General features: G+C 47.1%; 1 protein-coding gene across 1 annotated transcript in view; it reads right to left on the bottom strand.

Moving 5' to 3' along the window:
* The window catches only part of EXOC6B (exocyst complex component 6B), a 273905-nt gene that overhangs the window by 109086 nt on the left and 140718 nt on the right, over positions 1-24101 (bottom strand). Inside the window, exons 12-21 of the mRNA XM_009999464.1 lie at positions 18899-18982; positions 18704-18750; positions 16624-16744; positions 13879-13950; positions 13337-13434; positions 11903-12008; positions 10632-10741; positions 4749-4860; positions 1907-2041; positions 542-721 (exon numbers count right to left, since the gene is read on the bottom strand). Of these exons, the coding sequence (XP_009997766.1) occupies positions 542-721; positions 1907-2041; positions 4749-4860; positions 10632-10741; positions 11903-12008; positions 13337-13434; positions 13879-13950; positions 16624-16744; positions 18704-18750; positions 18899-18982 (1065 nt within the window). The remainder of the gene's footprint in view (positions 1-541; positions 722-1906; positions 2042-4748; positions 4861-10631; positions 10742-11902; positions 12009-13336; positions 13435-13878; positions 13951-16623; positions 16745-18703; positions 18751-18898; positions 18983-24101) is intronic.

Raw genomic sequence — 24101 nt, forward strand, 5'->3', positions numbered from 1 at the left:
CAGCAGGAAACTATGTGGCAAATGGTAAAAACTACCCTAAATTACATTTTTTGACACAATAACAACATAAACAGAGGCAGATTTTAGACAGCAGAGAAAAGCAAGATGCTGCTTTCCAACAGAGCCATGTTTTGATGTAAGGCATCCAGTGACATGACAAACATCTGGAAACGTATCTGCTTTTCAGGTAATAGACACCCTTCTACTGGGATCTCTTGAAAAACCTTGAAGGTCCATTAAGCTGAAAGTTCATGTATCTAAGATATCAGTGGTTCTGAACTTACTCCTACATGGTGGACTGTGATACTTCCCTCATTCACATCTAAGTAGACTTGGAAATCCTCAGGGAGACTGATGCCAACTTCTGGCAATACATCAACTAGCTTGCTTTATAAATAGATCCATTATTTTGTAACACTTGACAGCCCCAGGTCCCACTTCCATCCCATTCCATAAACCTTGAGCGACCACTAGGCTCAACAGCAGCATCAGAGGTGCTCCCCAGACCAAGGAAGAAGGCCCATGGGTGGAGGTGGCTTACCGGGAGGTGGGTGAACACAGCAAAGGTGCTACGGAGAAAGCCAATGAGGTCTAGCAGGTAGTCGCTGGCCTTGCTGCCTGGCTCCATGGCCATCCAGTCGTAGTCTGCCAGCTGCAAGAACTGGTCTATCTTCTGGTTCAGATTAGTGTAAATCTCCTCCTCAGCAGCGTGGCGGGCGTCCTGGGAAGCAAGACCACTTTACATGGGATGGAGTGTCCATATCACAAGGCCACACAAGTAACAGGATGTGAGATCGACCCAAAATTCAGCCCTACATGTAGCAGAAGGCAAAGCACCTGTAGGCAACTCTGTGACTAGAACCTCAGGGTAGCTCAGACTGCTGGGACATGAGCCACCAGGTGAGGGGTGGGCATCATTAAGCTGGTGTCTGCCTCTGATGCAACCCAGGGACCAGGAGGACAAATCTAGTGTGGGATGGAAGTGAGAGAGAGATTATCCCATATGGAAACAAGTTAAGACCCATCAAATTGTGTGGGCCACAGAGGCACCTCCCTGCCAGAATAAGGGTAGAAAAACTCATCCTTAGGCCAAATTCAGAATCACAGGCTGGTTTGGCTTGGAAGGGATCTGTAAAAATCCAATCCCTTTTCACAAGACCAGGTTCTAGACCATCTACAAATATGCAGGTGATGCCAGAGAGGACAATTAATTGACTTCCCTGGGAATATAGTCTCCTGCTGAGTTACCCAAGGATAAATCCCAGCTAACCAATTCCCCACCATCCCTGGAGTCCTTAGGGCTGTTCCCATCTCCTGCTCTCCAGCCACAGGACACAACTTGGACACTCCACAGCTGAACTAATTATAGCCTTAAGATTTAATGTAAAGCATCTGGGTGGACACTCCTGGGTTATGATTTAAAGACTGGGAATTCTCCCAGCTTCTGCCAGCCCTGATATTTAGGTGATCATGCTAAAAAGGAGTTGAAAGATAGAGAAATATAAGTTCTGAAAATCTATTCTCCTCTTGGGTGAAAGGGGAGAGGTTGCCTTCATGGCCAGATGTGTGTAACACTGTACGGTGCTCAAAGAGCAAAATGAAAAGTCATTTAAGAAAAAAAAGAAATCAGGCTTTTGCTTAAAAGCTGCTTAATCCTTTAGCTAGTAAGTGCTGCAGTCACAGCCTGTAAATTGGGGCTATAAAGGCTGATGGACTTGATCTAAGTAGTGGTCTGAGGAACAAACCCAAAAGCTGGTCTGATGGCTCAAGTTTCCCATGTTATGACAAAGTGACCTTTCAGCTCAGCTTAGTTCCCTACATACACACACACACACTTGGAGAGCAGATGCTCTCCAACCAACCAGCAACAGCAAGTCCCCAGAGATGGATCTACCAGGCTCCTCACCTTGAAGGTTGTGGTCCCGTAGAGTTTCGTAGTGTGGACAGTTTCTGGAAGCACATTGGTGATATTGGTGATGAATTCCTCTAGGAATTTGCAGGATTTCTCCAAGTGGGTCGTATTTATAATAATCTGTACGAGCTGCAAAGACAACAAGGGGGTTCAGCCATCATGCTCCTGAAGGCAGGGATGTGCCAGGTTAGAAGATGCCAATTTATAAGAACTTCTGGCATGAAAAGCTGATGCTGTGCAAACACACTAAGCTTTGCTACATGCTCAAAGTCTCTCCTCCTTTAACAACATCAGAAACTTAAATAAAAGATAATTTTGGGGGGGAAAGCATTTCCCATGACAGCCACTAATACCACAAAAGCTTATTTTTTTTCCCTGACTTTCCTACATTCAGCTGTCAGTCAGGGCTCATTCCACCACAGTTCAAACACAACAGGCTTACAAAAAAATGCCATGTCACATCACAAGTGTTCTGTCTGCTAATGAACCCTAAATAACCCGTGTCTTGAGTGACACCAACGACATCACACGAAGGCATTTAACAAAGAAAGCACAAGGTTTCACTTTTCTGAGGGGGGTATGGGTGAAGAGCAGATCTCACCCTGGTATCTTCTTGGTTATCATACCCACCATTATCTGCAAATTGCTTAATGCTGCCTTCCCACTATTCTGGGACATTGAAGGCAAATGCAGAGTAAAAGCCTCTGCTGAAGTCAACCAACACAAACATTTACAATCCAGAGCAAACCAATCCAGGCTCCCACTTTAGGAACTGACTTGAAAGCATCATTAATTTCTCTGGCTGATAACTTTTCTTCCCAGCAGACATAAGATATAACCAAACATCTCCTCTGGAATCAGGCTTAGAGAGTTAGTGTTGTTCAGCCTGGAGAAGACAAGGCCCCAGGGAGACCTTAGAGCAGCTTCCAGTGCCTGAAGGGGCTCCAGGAAAGCTGGCGAGGGACTTGGGACAAGGGCAGGGAGTGAGAGGATGAGGAGGAAGGGTTTCCAGCTGGGAGAGGGAGCTGGAGATGAGATGTGAGGGAGAAATTCTGTGCTGTGAGGGAGGTGAGAGCCTGGCCCAGGTTGCCCAGGGAAGCTGTGGCTGCCCCATCCCTGGCAGTGTTGAAGGGCAGGTTGGATGGGGCTTGGAGCAACCTGGGCTGGTGGGAGGTGTCCCTGCCCATGCAGGGGTGTTGGAACTGGATGGTCTTGAAGGTCCCTTCCAACCCAAACCACTCTGGGATTCTATGAATAACATTTAGCTCAGATGTCATAAAATCATATATAGTTTGGGTTGGAAGGGACCTTTAAAGGTCATCTAGTCCAACCCCCCTGCAATGAGCAGGGACATCTTCAACTTGACCAGGTTGCTTAGAGTCCCATCCAACCCGAGCTTGAATGGTTCATGGCAAAACAGTTTTCTTACAGACACAGAAGGCATCAAAATGTTCTGAATTGATAGAATTGAACTGCTGGAGCAGGGTGTGGCAGTCTGCAGGTACCTTCTCCAAAGAAATTATTTTGAAACACTCAGAAATCCTCTGAATGAGACTAATTAATCACTGGTATGAGTGTTGCAGACACAGAAATACTGAAGTAACAATACAAAGATCATAGTGCCCACCACTTGGTAATGCCAGTAAGACCTTCTTGTTAGGTTAAGACCTTCTCTTTGGGATATTCACATGCAAAACATAGTGGCATATTTTCCCTCTCTTTTGTTGAGGGTTTTCAGGGCTATTCAAAACAGAGGAACATTTGGATCAGACATGGTAGCCAACTTCAGCTGCTCAGAGGTAGTCCCAAAAAACAGCAATGAAAAGTAGAGTAACAGAGCAGGAACATTTGTAGATGGGCTTGTTTCTGTGGGCCTTGAGAGCCCAGAAATGGATGGTGTTGCTATGTGCAAAAATTAAATTGGGGAAGTGATAGTTATGCAAGGTGCTTAAATATCTTCTGCAATCACTTTTGACAGTTTTTCTTCAAGCAAATTAGAAAAAAACTGATGGTAGAGATAACCCCAGAAGAGAGGTGGTTGTACCTTGGTACGTACCAAGGAACGAGGGGGTGAAAATACGAGAAGAGATTCAGAGATGAACACCAGACTCTGCACATCCTACACCTTCATTTTGAATTCAAGTTGTGCTATGTAGACTTTTCTTGCAAAAAATCCTCTTCAGCTCCAAAGCACGTTAGGAAGCTGCTCTCAGCCCAAATAAAAGCATCACCTCAGCACAACATGTCAAGGGACATCTACACCATCTAAACTGGGCAGAGGCAGCTGAGGGGACTATCAAACTTGGTCTGTCCTTCCTACACTCCATCACACTTTTTAAAACAGCAGCAAAAAGAAATAGATCCTTTGGGGGATGGATAGTGCAGGGATAGCTTTACATTCCTCTTTGTGCAGGGAGCCCTGGGAGGAACAGGAGGGGAGAGGAATTTGCCCCCAAGGAGCAAAGAGATTCCAGACTTGGAGATAAAGGGCTGAGGAAGCAGCAGGTGTAAATACACACAGCTTTAAATGCCCGAAATTCTCTGAAACTCTTTTCCACAGGGTATTCCCATTAGATATATATGGAGACAAATATATATTGCTCTGCAAATTCTAAAGAGGGGGAACACCAACACCAACAAAGCTTCCTCTTTCCCACAATACATCGTTTCTCGCCTCACGCAGCAACACTGCAGGGTTCCATTACTGCTTTCCAACCACATATTTTACAACAATCCTCCAAAACCAAATCTGAAGGTGCTGTAAGGAGCTCCAAGGGACCAAACCCCCTTCTGTCACCCTGCCCTGGAACTGGGTCCCCTGGCAGCCACGTCCCACCTCCGTCAGCCCAACGTTTTTCCTCTTGATGACGTTCTGTAAACAGTTGCTCAGCGTTCGGGTCAGCAGCAGGTTTGTCGATTTTCTAATCATATCATCAACTTCAGTGGAGCTGAAAAGCAGGATTTAAAGAGAGGTTTGCAAAATGCTCTATGAAAAAAAAATCACCCAGAGCCCTCATCACCCAGTCTCCCTTCCCAGTCTTCTTCTGCCCTACGCATGACTATCCGTGCACCACTTACAGGTGCTGACATACTAACATGTACCAAAATACCAACAATTTAGGCCTTTTTGTTGGCAGGGAAGGGGGATTCATGAGTGCTAAACTGACCTCCCTGAGCCTCTCCTCTTAGAGGGGCTGGTCCAGCATGGGTAAGAGCCCATGCAGCCAAGCCACCATCCTGAACACAACGCTGGGGTTTTGCATGGTCAGTACACAAGGGGAAAGGGTTCAAAGACCCACAATGAGGAAAAAACCAAATCAATCCCCCAAAATACCCCCTCAGCCTTTAAATGTTACTTTCTTTAAATCAGACTGGATGCTCTTGCAACATGTTCATTCCCTTAGCCAGATGATTGCAAGATTACAAGGAACTATTTACTCCCCTAAGGGTTGTCAGGTCCTGGCCCAGGCTGCCCAGGGCAGTGGTGGAGTCACCATCTCTGGATGGATTTCAAAGCCATGTAGATGTGGTGCTGAGGGACATGGGGCAGTGGTGGTCTTGGCAGGGCTGGGGTAGCAGTTGGACTTTGTGTTCTTAAAGGTCTTTTCCAACCAAAACAATGTAATGATTCCAACGGCAGCACTGCTGAGGTTTGGGCGTTCGGCTTTTCTGCTGAACTGCTGCTGCCCCTCCAGCACCAGCAACGTGCAACCTCTGCTTTCTGAAGGAGGTTTTTGGAAACCCACCCCAACACAGGCTCCTTTGATCTGTCGTTGGCCCTGCATTAGCCCTGACACCACGGGGCTTTATCTCTGGCAGTGCAGTGACAGGCAGCTGAGGGCAAAGAGAAGGTCCAACTGGAAAGCTGTGAAGTATTCATAACTTCATGGCTCCCGGTAAATCAAGCCCGTGACCTTTTGCTCCTTCTCCTGTTCTACCTGACAAATGGGCCAGATTACAAAGCAGGGATTGACATGACAAACAAAAAGCAAACCTTGCAGCTACCCCAGGGCTGGCGTGCAAGGGGGAGTGGTTGGGATGCTGCTCTCGGGGTGCCTGGTGGTGCAGAAGGGGCACTGCCAGCCCTTGTCCAGCTCACACCTCCCAAATTTCTATGCCTGTTTAACACTAGAGCAGATGAACTGAGCTCAGCCCTGGCCCATCAGCAAGGCTGAGTCATCTCCAACAGCAACCTGTGGTCACAGCAGCATCCCCTGACCCTGCCTGGCCTCCCCCAGCACCTCCTTCAGTCAATTTTTCCAGTTATTCAGGACCTTCCTTGTGCTGCTGCACCAGAATTGGACTGAAACCCCCCAAAATCCCAGAAGCAGTGGCAAATATTGCTCCCCATTCACCTCTCTGAACAAGTCATGCTCAGATTCCTGTGAGACAGAGAGAACCACGTTTCCCTGCAGCTTTCCCCAGGACAAGCCCAGCTGCACAACTCCCCACGCTGTGTTCTCTGATGGCTGCCTCTAATATTTCCTTTTCCCTGGTCTTTACAACTCTGCTTTGTGGAGCTACATGCCTGCCAAGGGTTGTCCACTGTCCCCTTCCCAGCTGGACACACGCAGAGCAGGGCCAGCAGCTCAGCAGGACCCAGCTCCTGAGAATTTAAATTCCATCCCATATGCCAAAGACTTAGTATGGGTCTCTTCTAGATCATCAACACTGATCCCTAGTAATTTATTTTCCTCCTGCTTAGTGGTGCCAGCAGGTCCAGGGAGGGGATTCTTCCCCTCTGCTCTGCTGAGACCCCCTTGCAGGGCTGGGTCCAGTTCTGGGATGCCCTAAAGAAGAAGGACCTGGAGCTGTTGGAGTGATCCCAGAGAAGGCTACAAAGGTGATCTGAGGGCTGGAGCAGCTCTGCTCTGGAGAAAGGCTGGGAGAGTTGGTGTTATCCAGCCCAGAGAACTGGTTTTGTATCTTCAAAGCACCTCTAACCAAGCTTCCTCTGCATACCAAGCACCTTTTTCAAAGGTTTCCTACTCTAATTTTGTTGGCTGCAATAAGATAGAAAAATCAGGCAGTACTTTAGTTACATGGTAGGTCAAGCAGCCTGGTGACCCCTGGGGCTGGTTCCACCAGAGCAGTAGGGTCTGTGACATCTGCAATGAGTTCCACATACTGAGAAAGGAAAAAAAATATGGGAGTATTCCTTGGAAAAAAAAGAGCAGGACTTGACCAGATGCTGGACTGTGATGTCCCAGATCTTCCTTGGTCCAACAGAAGAGGTAGGTGAGGGTGGCCAGAGGAGCAATGGGCAGTAGATGCTGCCTTGTCCAGGACTGTCCCAGCTGAAATGATGAACCAAGTAGGAGTTCACACCAACAGCCCAGATCCAGTGCCCAGACCAGCAGGGCCAGTTAGCAAAGAGTAATGGTACCAGTCAGCTGTATGATGCTGACTCCTGACTGTGAAGCAGAGGTTGGGTCTTGGCTCCACAGAAAGGTCAGATCTCCATTCTCAATAAGCAAGAAGAGGACAAAATCTCCAAATTAGCAGGGTTGTTGTGTGGTCTCCTTGCTACACACCTCTCGTGTCAATATGATCTACCAGCTTCATTGCCAGGCTTGCTCTACAACCACAGACCACCAGAAACACAGAAGTAACAACATGAGCTGTCAAAGGAACCACGTTTATCTCCTCTCTCCTGAGCTGGGCTTCCAGAGGTTCAACCTGAATCAGTTATTCATGCCTCTGATTTTATTTTAATTTTTATTTGATTTTATTTTAATTACTTCAATCACTTCTATTATTTTCAGCACTTGAAAACTTGTATCCCAGGTGCTTTTAGGATTGGTGCTTTGTTTTTAATAAAAACAACCCAAACCCAAACAATCAAAGTCTTGGTAGATCAGAGCTGACACCTCGTCCTTCCACCCACTGTTTTCCAAAGATATTCCCTATCTTTCAAATGGGAAATTCCACTGGAGCAGGCAGAAGCCTTTCAGTGAGTGGATAATTTTAAAGCCCTCTCCTTGATGAGCTCAAATACACCTTTTTTAACAAGGGCAGAACTGCTGAAAACAGAAAGCAGGTTTTCTTTCTCCGAATCAAATTAATAGAGCCAAACTGAAACCCAAAGACCTCAGCCCCTGTAAAGGCACATCCCAAGCTCCAAGCTTTCTTCAGGCAGTTGAAAAGCAGAACAACTTTCACAAAAGCATCGACATAAACGAGAAGGCTCCCGTCCAACAAATACAAGTTAAAAAATAATACTTAATAAATAAATAAATATAAAATACAAAGTACATTTTCTGCCACAGGCTCAGCTCCTCAGGAAAAGACCGTGGAGTATTTAAGTGACCTGTCTGGGCTCATGACAGCTGATGTCCCATATCCCATAGCAGTAGTCATGACCTTCAGGCCTCCTGTGACTGACAGGCTGACCCCAATCACTCCAGGGTGCAAGGTAAGTGACAACCAAAGAAGAAAGAGAAAGAGAAGAGAAAGAAAACTTGCTGCCGGCTTTGCAGCCAAGCTTCCTAATAAAACCTAATTCAAGCTGTCAGGGTGAAATGAAGAAAGTGTCAACAGGGGTTTTCAGAGAAATATTCCAAATGTTTGGCTAGGAAAGCCAAGAGCTGGGCTCCCTTCCCCCAGCCCAACACTGCTCCTCAAAAAGGGCTGGAAAATCCAATGTCGAAAGGAATTTTAATAACATGTCCGGGGGGATCCCTGAGGAGGCACCCAAGGGGACACTTTTCTTCCCTTCCCTGACAAACCCAATCATCTCCGTAATGGAGAAGAGCAGAAAACTCGGGAGGGAAGTGCCAGAGAGGGTTATGGTGAAACCAGCATCCGTGTGAAATCGGACCATTCCGGCGGCTTCAGAAACCGAGACGTTTCATGGTGACCCACGGGTTAAGAGCCCTGGGAGCCACCAAAGAGAACAACCTGCCACCAGTGAAAGGTTGAGATTAAAGGCAGGGCAAGAAAGGTCTTATGCTTCCACATCAACCAACCAGCTGCCATGTCCTCTAGCAGACAATGGAGAGAAAGTAGCTCCCCCAAATTACCATCCCTCTGACAAAGGAAAAGAAATCAGAACCCCAAAGAGCTTCAGGTAGGAACTGAAACACCTGACAAGTTCCCAGAACACTGTCTCAGCTTCACATCAGCACTGGGGCAATGCCCAGTGTCTGTGGCCAGGACACGAAGCTGCCAAGGGAGGTGAAACCCCCCCCTCCCAGTCCAACCTCTCACTAGAACAAAAGAGAAAAAACATCCCTCCTTTTAGACAAAATTCTCATTACTTATTTATACACCTTGACAAAGTCAAAGACATGACACTGGTGCCAAACAAGAGCATCCACTTGCAGTTTCTGGCTAATATTGTCATCTTCCAATCTCATACACATATGGGTAAAACCAGCATCAAGCCACCTTGGGATGGAGAACAGAGGGTAAACACATGGAATATTTTGGAGGCTTTAAAAAAATAATCAGATTATTTGTATATAAACTCTCAGGGGAAATAAGAAAAACAAAACCCCTAAAGCAGCAGCTGGAACTCATTAACCCACTGGGCAAATCAAAACTTCCAGGAGTTTTCTTGCTCCTTGAGGGACAGTGCAGGGGGGGCAGCTGTAGATGTTGCACCAGCCAGTGACTCAGTGACAAGTGGACATCACTGTCTTCCTCAAGACAACTACATCCAGCTATTTAGTATGACTGACTCAGAACCATCTCAGAAGGAACAGGCCCCCTCACTTTTTATACAGCTACATGGCTCTAGGTGATCCTTCCCTATATGAAGCAGCTATTTTTGAAGCCTTAGCCAGTCCTTTCTACATGAAGGATGCCACCACTCCAAGGAGACTGGCAGTCACCTCCAGGCTGGAGAGGGTATATTCAAGCAGTTGAGCAGAATCATAGAATGTCTTGGGTTGGAAGGGACCCCTAAAGGTCATCTCGTCCAGCCCCTCTACAATAAGCAGGGACATCTCACACTAGAACAGATTGCCCAGAGCCCCATCAAGCCTGACCCTGAATGTCAGAACATGAGCCACCAATGAGTGCCTGTAGCCCAGAGAGCCAACAATGTCCTGGGCCGGATCACCAGCAGTGTGACCAGCAGGTCAGGGGAGGGGATTGTCCCCCTCTGCTCTGGTGAGAACCCCCTGAAGTGGGTGTACAGTGACCAGTTCTAGAGCCCCCAGCACAGCAAGGACATGAAGCTGTTGGAGGGAATCTAGAGGAAGCCATGAAGATGATCTGAGGGCTGGAGCAGCTCTGCTCTGGAGACAGGCTGGGAGAGTTGGGGTGTTCAGCCTGGAGAAGAGAAGGCTCCAGGGAGACCTTAGAGCACCTTCCAGGGCCTGAAGGGGCTCCAGGAAAGCTGGGGAGGGGCTTGGGACAAGGGCAGGGAGGGATGGGATGAGGGTGAACAGTTTGAAACTGAAGGATGGGAGATTTAGATGAGACATTAGGTAGAAATTCTCTGCTGTGAGGGTGGGGAGACCCTGGCCCAGGTTGCCCAGAGAAGCTGTGGCTGCCCCATCCCTGGCAGTGTTGAAGGGCAGGTTGGATGGGGCTTGGAGCAGCCTGGGCTGGTGGGAGGTGTCCCTGCCCATGCAGGGGGGTTGGAACTGGATGATCTTTAAGGTCCCTTCCAACCCAAACTGGTGGTAAGAATTACTATTTTAATTCTATTGAGATCTTTCACTGCAGACAAAAGATCTGTATTACAACCATAAGCACACTCATCCCCTACCTCAGATGAAGGTCTTCTGAAAACTTCAGGCAGGCGTAGATGAATTCCTTAATCTGATTGTAAACCTTAGGCACAAACTCAGAGAAGGGGAACTTCTTTGGAAATGGTTGCTGTAAAATACAGGAGAGAATTCAAGTCAAAGAGCAGACAGTGACCAGGACTGACAAGTTCTTTCCAGCAATGTGTTCCAAGCAGTCAAATTAATCCTAGTATTTAGCAATAGTCCAGCAATGAAACAACAAGCCAGCATTTATTGTATATCATATAAACATTTCAGCCAAGTCTAAGACCAGATAATAATCACTTACAAATGGCATAAGGGGTTTGGAGTCTGAAAGGGGCTGGAAGGAAACTTGTAGCTAAGAGGGAGCAGGAAGCACAACAGGACCCTCAGCTCCTTTCCCAAACCCCTAATTCATATGAAACCCCCCCAAAGGACTCCTGAACTTTTATCTCCCACAATGCACAAGGTGTTTTGCTCAGTCACCTCCCACAGTTGCTGCCCAAGGTGAGCACTTGCTTCTACCACCAAAAGCCAAGAGGAAACAGATGTCCTACAAGGAATTCTTCCAACCAGCTTTTACCCACAGCACTCATGGGGCTGAGAGGTGCAGAGAGTAACAGTAAGAAGCTGGACCCCATGATATAATTTTTTGAGGGAAGAACACAGATTTTCTGAAATCTAAACACTTGACTTGGACTCAAAAAGCCTCCCAGTTCTCATTAAGTTCACCAGGCTTGGAGCTCACTTGCTGCCAGATGTGGAGCTGAAGGCCAAGGAGGCTTTTAAGGGACACTAGGTAGGTCAAATTTGGCTACACTTGGTTCTGCAAGCACACATTTCTCCAAAAGCCCAGACACACCACGTGGTTGGGCTTTGTTTTTTAAGTATAAGATTAAAACAAGTAAAAGTCAGTAACACAGTTCATAAAATGGGAATAAAATACCAGGGGAAGTAGGTATTTCTAGGCTCTTGTCTACTGCAAGAACCATCCAGCTGTGAGAGCACACTCTGATCTGAAAGCAAAATTGATGAAATATTGCTAGAAGCCCATTCCTCATCCACACCAGGAGAAATACATCACATGGAAAGTCTGTTTGTTCTTTTCCCTTGTATTTTTTGTTTGTTTGTTTTGATGCTGACGTTTATTTGGTTTGGGACTTGGGGTTTTTTTATGCTTTCATGTGCTGTTCTGAATGCTGCTAAGGAGGGTGTGGGGTTTTCTCCCCCCAGCAGGCACGTGGTGCCATTTTCCCCATTTAAGGATTACCTTTTCAAGTTCTGTGTCCTGAAATGGAAACTGTCCAACTATTTTCTTATAAACTTCTTCATTTGTCACTGGGATGGGACTGTAGTTATCTGAATCAAGTATATTTCTAAGAAAAGAAAAGAAAAAGTTAGAAAGACAGCTCTGTGACAAGAAACCAACCACAACTCTGTGGATTTACTGCTTGGTTAGGAAGAAGTAGGTGCCACGATCCCATGGGCCAAACCATCTTTGTTGCAACCCAGCTCAGTGATCTCATAGAATCATTCAAGTTGAAAAAGACTTATAAGATCATCAAGTCCAACCATTCGCCCAGCACTGCAACCACTAAACCATGTCCCTCAGTATCACATCTACATGTTTGTTGAACTCCAGAGATGGCGAATCCCTCACTGCCCTGGGCAGCCTGTTCCATTGTTGAACTTCAGAGATGGTGAATCCCTCACTGCCCTGGGCAGCCTGTTCCAATGTTTGACCACCCTTGCAGTAAATAAATTGTTCCCAATATCTAAATCTCCCCTGGCACAACCTTATGCCATTTCCTCTTGTCCTATCACTTGTTACTTGGGAGAAGGGCACTGACCCACCCTCACTCCAACTTCCTTTCAGGAAGTTGCAGAGAGCAAGAAGGTTTCCCCTCAGCCTCCTCTTCTCCAGATGAAACAATTCCCTCAGCTGCTCCTTGTAAGACTCGTGCTCCAGACCCTTCCCTAGCTCCACTGCCCTCTCCCAGCTCCCTGCCTTCAGCCTGCATCAAGCCACAACCAGAGCTTAATGGTGACTTGAGTCTGGACTGGAGCTTCAGCAGCAGCCCCAGATAAAGCCCAAATGAGCTTCAGTCCTCCCTGTCTCAAGGAAGATGCATGCTGAGCTACTGGGGCATTGAGAATCCTCCAGCACCTCTTCCCAATGCCCCATGCTCTGAGACACCTCAACCCTCCTGAGGTGTCCTGGAAGACCAGCACAGGATGAGCTGGTGGTTCCAGAGAACAGCAAGGGACCCTGGATAAAATATCATGCCCTGCCAGAGGGCAACTGTTTTGCTCACAGATGTGCCCACAGAAGCAGCACCTGGATATGCCATCCACGTCCTGGAACACACAGGGTCAGTGCTGGAGCAAGGACAACTGCTGCAACACCAAATTTTCCATCCTTCCCTCAACTTTCAGTGTGAGCTCCTGAATGAAACCACAACCTTATCCCTCTGGCACGTAAAACCTCTGGCCTACATCAATACTTTGCACAGACCTCACTGCACACAGAATCCTCACAACTATTTCAACTGGCTCTCCCTGGTCCATGGAGAGCCCAGGCTGAAGCTTGATGTTGCCTAAAATTTAAACATGAGCTTGCTACCAATCTCTCCAGTGATTTTATTTAGGGGCCAAAACTTCGCTATAAGGTTCATCTCAGGGTTTTGTGTAAAGAGCTTCTCACCTGAAAACTCCTGACCATTTCTTCAGCAGGGTTTCACTGTACTGGTCTTGGATCTCCAACAGCATGTCAAAGAGCTGGTTCACTGGGAAGCCATATCCCTGCAGTGGGGTGGGGGAACAGAGCAACTTCAGAAAAGAAAAGGTCACCAACTGGTGGCTGAAGGTTATTTTCTCTATTTAATCAGAAGCACGTGGACAAATTCTCTCCTACCAGCACCACAGAGGTGAACAGGCAGAGGGGTGTAGGTGGTGATTTACTGAGCTGGTAGGACCAAAGGCTATGAAAAGCTGGGCTGCGTGTGGGCAGGAGGCAGGTCCTGGCAAGGTGGCCAAGGCTTGGTCCATGCCCATGGACTGGCCATTCCACACTGAGAGAGAACTCAGCAGCCCACTGGATGCCACAATTCATGCCCTGCTATACCAGAAAAGGAACTGGGCCACCACAGCAAGCCCACATCATCCACTGACCCCTTCTGATAGACACCAGGCGCGAGCAGCACAATCACTGAGTGAGATAAAGAGGGGTCACCAACAGCCACGTACCTGGAGTGTGTCTGCAAAGAGGACAATGAGGTTCTTCAAGTCTAACACCAGGCTTGGGTCCGAGCAGTAGGACTGCAAAGAAGGGGGGAAATGAAAAAATGCATTTAGCTGCAGGAAGTGGGGAAAATCTTGCCCTCAGCCCTCCTGTGTTTCCACTTGGGTGATGATAAATCCACAGGCAGGCCGTGCAGTCTTATGATCAGCAGCTTTTATCCTAGAGCCTAACGCGGTGCAGGGCCAGGGGAGGCAGGCTGATAAGGGTATCTCTGCTCCTCAGGCACTGCCCTTGAGGCTCTCCATGCTGAATAAGGATTTGGGTTGCTCTAGAGATACCTGAAGTGTCTCTAAGATTGCCCAGGAGCTGCTGGGGAAGCGAGAGGAGATGAAGGCCATCAGCAGGCTGTCAGGCCCGGGCAGGGGCAGCGCCTCTCGCTCCACACCGAGCGGGTTGTGCCTGATGGTAACAAAGCAACAGGGCCAGGCACCCTGAGCCTCTCCTGAAGCTGCACTGCTGAGTGGCTCAGGCTGAGAAAAAACACCCTGCATGCCTACATTGCATAGAATCATGGAATGCTTTGGGTTGGAAGGGACCTCAAAGACAGGGACACCTCCCACCAGCCCAGGCTGCTCCAAGCCCCATCCAACCCGCCCTTCAACACTGCCAGGGAGAGGGCAAATATTAGTGGTCAGAGCCACCACACAAGTATTTATTGAGGGTCAAGACACTGCTTAAAACACTAGAGATACTCCTTAGTGTCATGACAGCACTGATTGTCCCTCCAGAGCCACCCCACATTACCTACAGGCCTCATATGCTCTCTAGACACCAGAGACAACCCCCCTGTGCTGAAATATGTAAAGTTTCAGACTCTGACCAAATATAGAATCAGTGCTCATAAGCTGGAAAATGAAACAGGTTTAAAGCTCACTGGAAACTCAAGGAGGAATGACTCTATTAATCAATGTGAGAGACTGCAAGAGATACTTTTTCCATCTCACTGTCCAAAAAAGAAAAGTCAGAAAGATAGATAATGCCCTAAAGCTATCAGAAGTGATAAAAGATGTCCCTGTCTGCAGCAAGGAAGAAAATCCAGGGATAAGTTTGGCTGAATGGGGAGAATTGAAAGCCTCAGTGACGTGCAGGCTCTCCATCAAGTCTCCACAGCAACATGGGAGGGAGAGCCCTGGTCTATATGGCAGCTCTAGGCTCAGATGTCTGATGACCATAGTAACAGTGTTGATAAATGATGTAATATTGCATTGCTGGAACAAAAAAAAAAACAAAACAAAAACCAACACAAAAAAAAACACAACACGAAAAATAAGCCACCTGGCAGCCACTTCATGAAGTTTGGCATCACTTAAAACAACCTGTCACAGCAACAAAGTTGGTAACACTGAAAACCACCACGTTTGTACCTGGCTGAGTCTCACACTTTCACCTAGCAGAAAACCCCACTTAAAAAGAAAATAAACACAGCTTTACATCCCAGCGGGGTGTTTATCCCCTTTCATAACACAAAAGCTTCAGTGGAAGGCAGCAGCTTTCCAGTCAACACAACGGTTGTGCAGGATGGAGCCAAAGAACCCCAGGAAGCCTCTTGTGGTCCCTCATCCCAGTGAACTCCAGGTCCATCCCATGGAGCCTCCCCACCTGCCCAGGCAGAGCTCGTGCTCCCAGGCAGCACTGCTGTCCCTGAGCAGCACTGGGATTTCAGTCACTTCAGGCTTTGTTTTTCATGAAGAAAATGACCCCAGAACTTAAAACCATGGAATTATGGAATGGTTTTGGTTGGAAGTGGCCTTTAAAGCTCAACTATTCCAACCCCCCCTGCCATGAGCAGGGACATCTTCAACTAGATCAGGTTGCTCAGAGCCCTGTCCAACCTACTGTGGATGTTTCCAAGGATGGGGCATCTACCACCTCTGTGGGCAACCTGGGCTAATGTTTCACCACCCTCACCATAAAAAATGTCTTCTCAATATCCAAGTTAAATCTCCCCTCCTTTCAGTTTGAGCCCTTGTCCTATTGCTACAGGCCCTGCTAAAATGGACAAATTGTGGTCAATGGTCAAATGCAGCTTTTTCAGCTCATTAACCAACAGGGTTTGCAGAAATCTCCAGTGCTCCCAGCTGGACCAGTACCACATTACAGCAGGTCATGCAAAACTGGAAGAAAATGGCACATTTTTTCCAATTGGCTTTGGGTTTGTTGTTTTTTTCCCCTCAAGCAGAGAAACACCAAAGCAATAAGCAATTTTTCAAAACGTCTTTGAATATTGACGAACAAAAAAAGTCTATTTAGTGTCTTTTTCTACACAAATAATTGGCAGTTTGATAGCAGCCCATTTGCTGCCATGATCTGGAAGGGAATATCAAGCAGGGCTGTACTTCAGCATGCCAAATTGATGCTTTTTTCCCCACTTTTCGAGGACAAACCGACTCCCTCTGCTGGTGCTTTCCCAAAGTGATCAGCAAGACAACAGCAAAAAATATCAAACCCGGGTTTTCTTCTTTCCAGCCCTCCAAAATCTTGAGAGCTTGGAGCAGTGAAACGCAGGGCGAGAGGCAAAAAAATAAAGCTGGAAAAGCTTTGGGGGAAATAGCAGTGTCTTTTCATGGTATTGTTTAACAAAAAGACATTGGAAAAGAGGCAAAAGAAAGAATATTCACTGTCAAGGTCAGTTGTTCCAGCACGTCAAGTCATACTCAAGCAACAGCTGCGAGATTGGGGCTTTTACTTACTGAATGTGTTCTGAGGGCTGCGATGGTTTTTGACAAGGCCATCTCCCACAGCTCATCAATGTAGGCTCTATTTACCAAGCCCTGCGTTGTGTGCAAGATGTGATCTTCAACTACAAAAAACCTAAGGGAGAGGAGAAAATGGCACCGTTACCCCAAGTCACAGGTCTCGAGACGTCGAAAGAGAGCGGTGGATCCCAGCAGGGAGGGGTAGGAGGCAGAGTCCTGCACCTGGGAAGGAACAACAATATGCACCAGGACAGGCTAGGAGGGGATCTGCTAGAGAGCAGCTCTGTGGAGAAGGACCTTGGAGTCCTGGGAGACAACAAGTTACCCATGGGACAACAATGTGCCCTTGTGGCCAAGAAGGCCAATGGTATCTCTGGGTGCATCAGGAGGAGTGTGTCCAGCAGGTAGAGGGAGGTTTTCCTCCCACTCTACTCTGCCCTGGTGAGACCTCACTTGGGGTATTGTGACCAGTTCTGGGCTCAACAGTTCAAGAGGGACAGGGATCTACTGGACAGAGTCCAGTGGAGGCTACAGGGATGATGAGGCAAGGTTGAGAGACCTGGGACTTTTCAGTCTAGAGAGGAGAAGGCTGAGGGGGGATCCAATTAATGTCTATAAATACATGAGGGCATCAAGAAGGCAGGGACAAGCTCTTGTCACTTGTGGCCTGTGATAGGATATGGGGCAATGGATTCAACCTCAAGCCCAGGAAGTTCCACCTCAACATGAGGAAGAACTTCTTTCCTGTGAGGGTGACAGAGCCCTGGGACAGGCTGCCCAGAGATGCTGTGGAGTCTCCTTCTCTGGAGACTTTCAAGACCCATCTGGATGCCTTTCTGAGCCCTAGTTGTTTGTTGGGTCTTTTTGGTCCTGCTCTTGCAGGGGGGTTGGACTTGATGATCTTTGGAGGTCCCTTCCAACCCCTCATATTCTGTGATTCTGTTTGCACATCCACAAACCTCCAGAGCAAACTCCACTATCAGCATTAAACCCAGTCAGCACTAAGCACTTTATTCACATCTCAGTATTTTATATGTTTCACTGTATTACAGCAGTCAGCTAAAACACAGCTGCTCATAGTAATGCAACTCTGAGTATGCACAAAGGCAGAATTTCCCCTCTTTAAATTCTCCACCCCACTATTTGCACAGGAACTGCTGCTGAAGCTCTGCTCCAGCAGCAACTGCATTACAATCAGCTAACTGCAGGGAAAAATACTTTAACTGCAGAGAAAAATATTTAGACTGCAGGGAAACATACTTTAACTGCAGGAAAATACACTTTAACTGCAGGAAAAATACCCTCTCGCACCCAGATACCTGATGTGCTCACAGACATTTAAAGGCAATCAGTTCACTCCAATTTCCAGTTATCAAACATACTGGCTAAAAAGAAACTGGAGTTTTCATGGCACCAAAGGCTTTAAACAGCCAAGTCTCAGCTGTGTTTTGTAGGGGAAATGCAGCCCCAGAGCATGGGGACACACGGCACGTCCAACACTGGCCATGGCTGCAATGAAATGTTAAAATTCATCTCATTAGCTGAAGAAATGTCCATGTTTTACTCCAACTTTTTCTACATTAGTGCTCTGAGGCTGCCCCTTTTAGAGCTCAGCTGGTTTTGGAAGACTTGTCAAATTTGAGTGCAATAAGAAGCTCATAGGAATAGAGGCTTGAAAATCACCTCCTTTCCCAGGAAAATAATCAAAGAATAATTATCAAATATTAAGGAGCAATTAAGGCAGAGGGGTTATTAATCTCATTAGTGGGGCAAGTAGATGCACATGGTCCACAGAGATTATTTATCCTGAAATTCCCAGAAATGCATTTGCAGGTACAAGAGCTGGCAGGTTCCTCCAAGCTCCCACTAGTGACACAGCAAAGTTCACAGGTGCTATAAAATACACTCTACAACACTTAAAAAGCCCAAACCACCTTTTTTTTTCCCCTCTTCTCATTTTGGCTCTTTTGAAAGGACTTTTAAAAAGACCAACATTCCCTCTTTTTCTTTTTGGGCTCCTCAACAACACAGCATGCACATATTTAGTGAGGATGCATATAAAAAGAATACTTACCCTACAATTTGATTAAAATACTTCCTGTAGCCATCTAAGGTTTCATGCTGCAACAAAGAAGAAGTAAGCAAAGATTAAAACAAAGGTGGCCAAGTGCAACTGGAAATAAATTAGAGACCACCCACACCAGCAACAGCAAGCCCAGAGGTAACCCCAGAGCAAGTTTGAGCACTGCAAGAAGACCATCCAAGGTACCATGTTTGAAGGAGGTTGCAGGACCAATCTGGCTTGTTTTCTTCTCTGCTTCCTGTAGTAGTTCTCAAAGGTTTCTCGGGCTCCCTGGAAAACAGAAAGTATGAATTCAGGTTGTAATACCAGTTTGCATGAAATATCCACTTGCATTTAATCATCACAGAATCCCAGACTGGTTTGGGTTGGAAGGGACATTAAAGATCATCTAGATCCAACCTCTGCTGCCATGGGCAGGGACATCTCCCACCAGACCAGGTTGCTCAATAAGATGCAAATCTCATATTCTTCCAGCACCTCTGTGCATCATTTTTCTGAAAAAATTCAAGCCAAATACTAGATGACCATGATTTTTACTCTAAATACCAAGTAAAAAAAAAAAATCAGTGTTGAGGTGTAAAACTATGGGATGAGTCTCCTGTACTTGCCTTCCAACATCCTTGTGCAGATGTGGGATACAGACATCTGCAACCAGCTTCTTTATGGGATCATAACATGGACAAAACAGCACATTTCCTTAGCTGCAGGGGCAGGGAAACAACCAATTTCTAGTCTTAGCAAAAAGAAAAAGAGGACAAACAATGCCAGAAATGATCCCACTGATTCACAGGTGCAGTGTGAGGCAACGCTGCAAACATTGGGGAATTTAGGAAAAACCTGCTTGTGTGGGTTACAGCAACTCATGAGACAGGTCTACGTATAGCTGGGAAAAATAAAACAGGTTTTTGAGCTTATTCTTTCCCAACTTAACTGCAGGTCTGAGCCTCCAGAGGAGAGCTGGTTGGTCCCAGAAGCTGAATACTTGAGTTCTCCTCGACGGGCATCGCCCACCCACGCTGGGTGCCACGGCGGGGACCTGAACCTGCTCCTCTGGGGGGGCTTTGTCTGTAGGTGGCTTGTTTTACCAAGCCAGGCTACATCTGAGCATCCCCACCCAGGCAACAAACCCAGGAGGATCCTCAAATGCCATCGACCTGCTGAAGCGTTCAGACGGCACCTACCGCCCCGGTCCCCTAGGCTATGTAAAACCTGGCTGCTTCATCCCTCCCTCCTCCACGCCCGTGCTGTTTTATGTCTGAAATTGGATTATAAACACTTCAGAGAGGGGACAAGGTCTTGCTTTGAACTGTGCCGAGCCAAAAAAAAAACAACCACCACCAACAAAAACTAACCCTAAAAAGAAGTAAAACAAAAATCTCATCTGGAATTCACAAAACAAACAACACACAACAACAAATCTCAGCTGAGTGAGGCACCAGCCATCAACCTCCTCTACTACAAAAAAAATTCATTAAAAGAGAAACCTGATGCTAATTTAATTATTCTCCATGGCATTGTACAACCAGGCTGCCTAAGCATGTCCTCAACTAGAGGGGTCTTATGAAATGTCTGCATTGAACCCTCGAGGAGCTGTGGCCCAACTTGCTCCTTGTCTTCTACAAGTGGGAGCTCAAGCAAGAATTCAGCTTTGCTGATGTGCCCAGAGTGTTCCCACCACACACTGCCATTCCCAACGGTGCTCAAAAAACCTCCTCACAACCACACACATACATTGCAAAGATTATGCAGATTTATATAACGGATTTTGTCATGGCATTACCCTTTTTTTTTGGAGCTGAGTATCAGGGGTGCACAGGATGAGCAGCTCCTCACCCGTGCCAGACACACCACCAGTGGTGCAAATATCCCAGCAAGGGGAAAAACTGGGTTCAGCTATGAATCTGTGTCTTTCTCCTGCAATCCTCCATCAACTTAAGCCTACCAGTCATCTGAGATTTTAAGAAAGCTTTTCAGAAACAGAAACTATCTGGGTTCCTACCTTTCCATGTCACACATCTTCTCAATGCTCTCAGAAGCTCTTTCCCCATCAAAAGGGAAAGGTCATGAGCCAGAAATGGGTGATCTACAGGTTAGACCCAGAACAGGGAGGATTGTTACCATTTTTATCAAGCTAAGCACCAGGCCCCTCCAGAGGACCTAACCTCCCTTCAAGCACCTGTCTCAGGCCTGGGAGCTGGTGCTTCCCATGATGCTGGTGCTGCCCATCTCTCCATTTTGGCAATGCCACAGTAGAACTCAAATAAAACTGTCCCACTCCCACCCCATCATGGACCAGCCTTAGATAAATCCTGCTGCACCTTATCTCTCAAAATCCACGCAAGTGACACAAAAGCCCTCATCAGAAAATAACAGACTAGTTTGGGTTGGAAGGGACTTTGAAGATCACCTAGTTCCAACCCCCTACATGGGCAGGGACACCTCCCACCAGCCCAGGTTGCTCCAAGCCCCATCCAACCTGCCCTTCAACACCGCCAGGGATGGGGCAGCCACAGCTTCCCTGGGCAACCTGGGCCAGGGTCTCCCCACCCTCACAGTGAATATTCTGTATGTTCACTTTCCCATCACCTCCACAAGCAGCACACACAGGATGCTGGAAGTCACCAAGTGCTGGGAAGTAGAAGCCACCAGATCATGGGGGAGGGAGCAATGAGAAGCATGTGTCCCCATAGCCAAGAGCCCAAACCCCCAGCCCAATTGCTCAGTTTCTTCACCACTGGGGACAAACAACAATCCCTATTTTACTGATGCCTTTGAGGAAGATGAAGCATCTGGACTAACTTCACAGTATTCTCTGAAAATTAAGCCTTTTTGGATTGCACTTTCAGAGGAAAAAGTGTTTTCCACAGACACAAGAAGCAAGAGTGATCTGAGCTGGAGACATCGCATGAAGGATTCACTTTAAGCCTGCCTCTCAGCCTTGGAGGGAAGCCCCCTCGGCCTCACAGGGTGCTTAAAAGGCTTGGGATGTCAGATCCTCCTTGTTCCAACTCAAGAAATGGTTTTAACTGGAGTAGAAGAGAAGGAACAACAAAGAGCTTTGAAACTATTCCCCAAAAAAGTAGACCTTATTTACATTTTAAGTTTCCCTAAAATTTATGGCCTAGAGATCTGCCAATTTGACCAAAACCATTCCCACCCCCCCTCACCCCCCTACTGCACTGCTCCCTGTATTTTCTTTCTTAAGCCTTTTTTGACCTTTCCAAGAACTAGAGACTCTCTCATAAGAGGCTACTCCAATGAAAAACTTCTCCCAAAAAGATCTCTCATGATACTATCCACATTTTTCTTGCACATAATTTCATCCTTCTCTCTTAAGTGCATTCCTCCATCATCTCTCTAGATCTTTTCATCACTCACATATTATATTCTCCTAAAAATGGGAAACTTTTCTTCTCCTTGGTGGAACCTTTAGCTCATACTGCCCAGTTCCCCACACCTGACCTATTTAAGACCATTTAACTTCTCAGGTCTTCAGACAGAAAACAGAATACAGAGTACTATTAATATTGTTTTCCTCTGGGTAAAAAACAAGAGCAAAAACCCCAAACAAATAGGAAGAAACCACACCAAAAAAGTATCCAGAACTGACTGGGAGACCCCACAGTTTATACTCATCTGAAGCACCATGTGGTATTTGTACTTGGATCCTGCTCTCCTCTCCCAGCCCCATGCCTGGTGGCTTTTCATCAATCCTGTCCTTAGCTTCAGTTGCCAAAGACAACAACTTGGGACTTAAATGCAAGGAACTGTGAGAAGTGACTTTCAGAGTATCACTCAGGATGTCCAGGCTCAGCTTCTTGGTCCAAGGAGGTCTGCCAGCATCTGCTTGGAACACACCTTGGGTTGAATAAAAGATCTTCTCCCAAATCTCCCAAGTGTTTCAGTGTGGCACTGCACCTACATGGATCCCCACCTTCATCAACCAATACTTCAGTAAAAATACCAGACCAGAGCTGATACACATGGGAGCACCTAAGCTTGAAGCAGAGCTGTGCACCCACATGCCCTACTCCTGCTCTCCATGTCCCCTCAGTGGGACACAGCCCAACTTTTTGCTTTCTTTTCCTCTCTCCTAAAATCAGTCATTTCACTCTGTGAGATCCACTTCACTTGCAGCATTTTTCAATAAACCCCACAGCACACATCTCCAGCCACACATGGCAGGTCTGAGAATCACAGAATGGTTGGAGTTGGAAGGGACCTTAAAGATCATCTAGCTCCAATCCCCCTGCATGGGCAGGGACACCTCCCACCAGACCAGGCTGCTCCAAGCCCCATCCAGCCTGCCCTTCAACACTGCCACTGCAGCTACAGCTTCCCCGGGCAGCCTGGGCCAGGGTCTCACAGCAAAGAATTTCCTCCTAATGTCTAATGTAAATCCCCCCTCTTTCAGTTTAAAACCATTCCACTGTGGCACATCCCTCCCTGCTCTTGTCCCAAGCCCCTCCCCAGCTTTCCTGGAGCCCCTTCAGGCACTGGAAGGTGCTCTAAGCTCTCCCTGGAGCCTTCTCTTCTCCAGGCTGAACACACCAACTTTCCCAGCCTGTCCCCAGAGCAGAGCTGCTCCAGCCCTCAGATCACCTTTCTCTTGACTTTTTACATGAGCTCCATGTGCTTCTTATGTTGGGAGCTCCATAATTGGATGCAGTTCTCCAGGTGGGGTCTCATGACAGCTGAGGAAAGGGGGAGAATCACCCCCCTGGACCTGCTGGCCATGCTACTTTTGATGCAGCCCAGGACACAGATGGTTCCTGGGCTCCAGCACATCATGCCAGCTCATGCTGAGGTTCTTGTCCACCATCACTCCTGAATCCTTCTGCTTCAGAATGTTTTTGATCCATTCTCCCCCCAATCTTGTATTTGTGCTTTGGGTTGCCCCAATCCAGGTGCAGGACCTGGATGAACTTGGCCTAGGTGAACTTCATGCAGTTTGCACGAGCCCATTTCTCAAGCCTGTGAAGGTCCCTCTGGATGGCATCCACTCCCTCCAGCATGTCAACCTCAAGGAACAAAGACCACTCAAGAAGGACCACTGAGGGAGCAACTCCCAGTCCCAACCTCTCATGAACTTCCAGATCTACCACTGACCTCCTGTAGGAGGAAGACACTGCTAATAAATACCATTAGAGAGGCAGTGTCCTTGCTTCTTCTGAGGTTTTCTGAACTCAACCCTTAACTTGGGGACAACAAATCCTCATGGTGGTGAGGGGAGGAGGAGGAAACCAAATCCCATTTGATTTCACCCAATTCTTGGTATCCTTAAGCAAGCAGGAAGAACCCAAAGCTACGTTTCCAAATTACACATTTATTGTAATCACTGGTCCAGGAAAAACCCTCAATAATGCCTCAATTTTTAAAATTACCGGGC

This window comes from Chaetura pelagica, unplaced genomic scaffold (genome assembly GCF_000747805.2).
Source record: "Chaetura pelagica isolate M959 unplaced genomic scaffold, ChaPel_1.0 scaffold305, whole genome shotgun sequence".
Classification (NCBI taxonomy): domain Eukaryota; kingdom Metazoa; phylum Chordata; class Aves; order Apodiformes; family Apodidae; genus Chaetura; species Chaetura pelagica.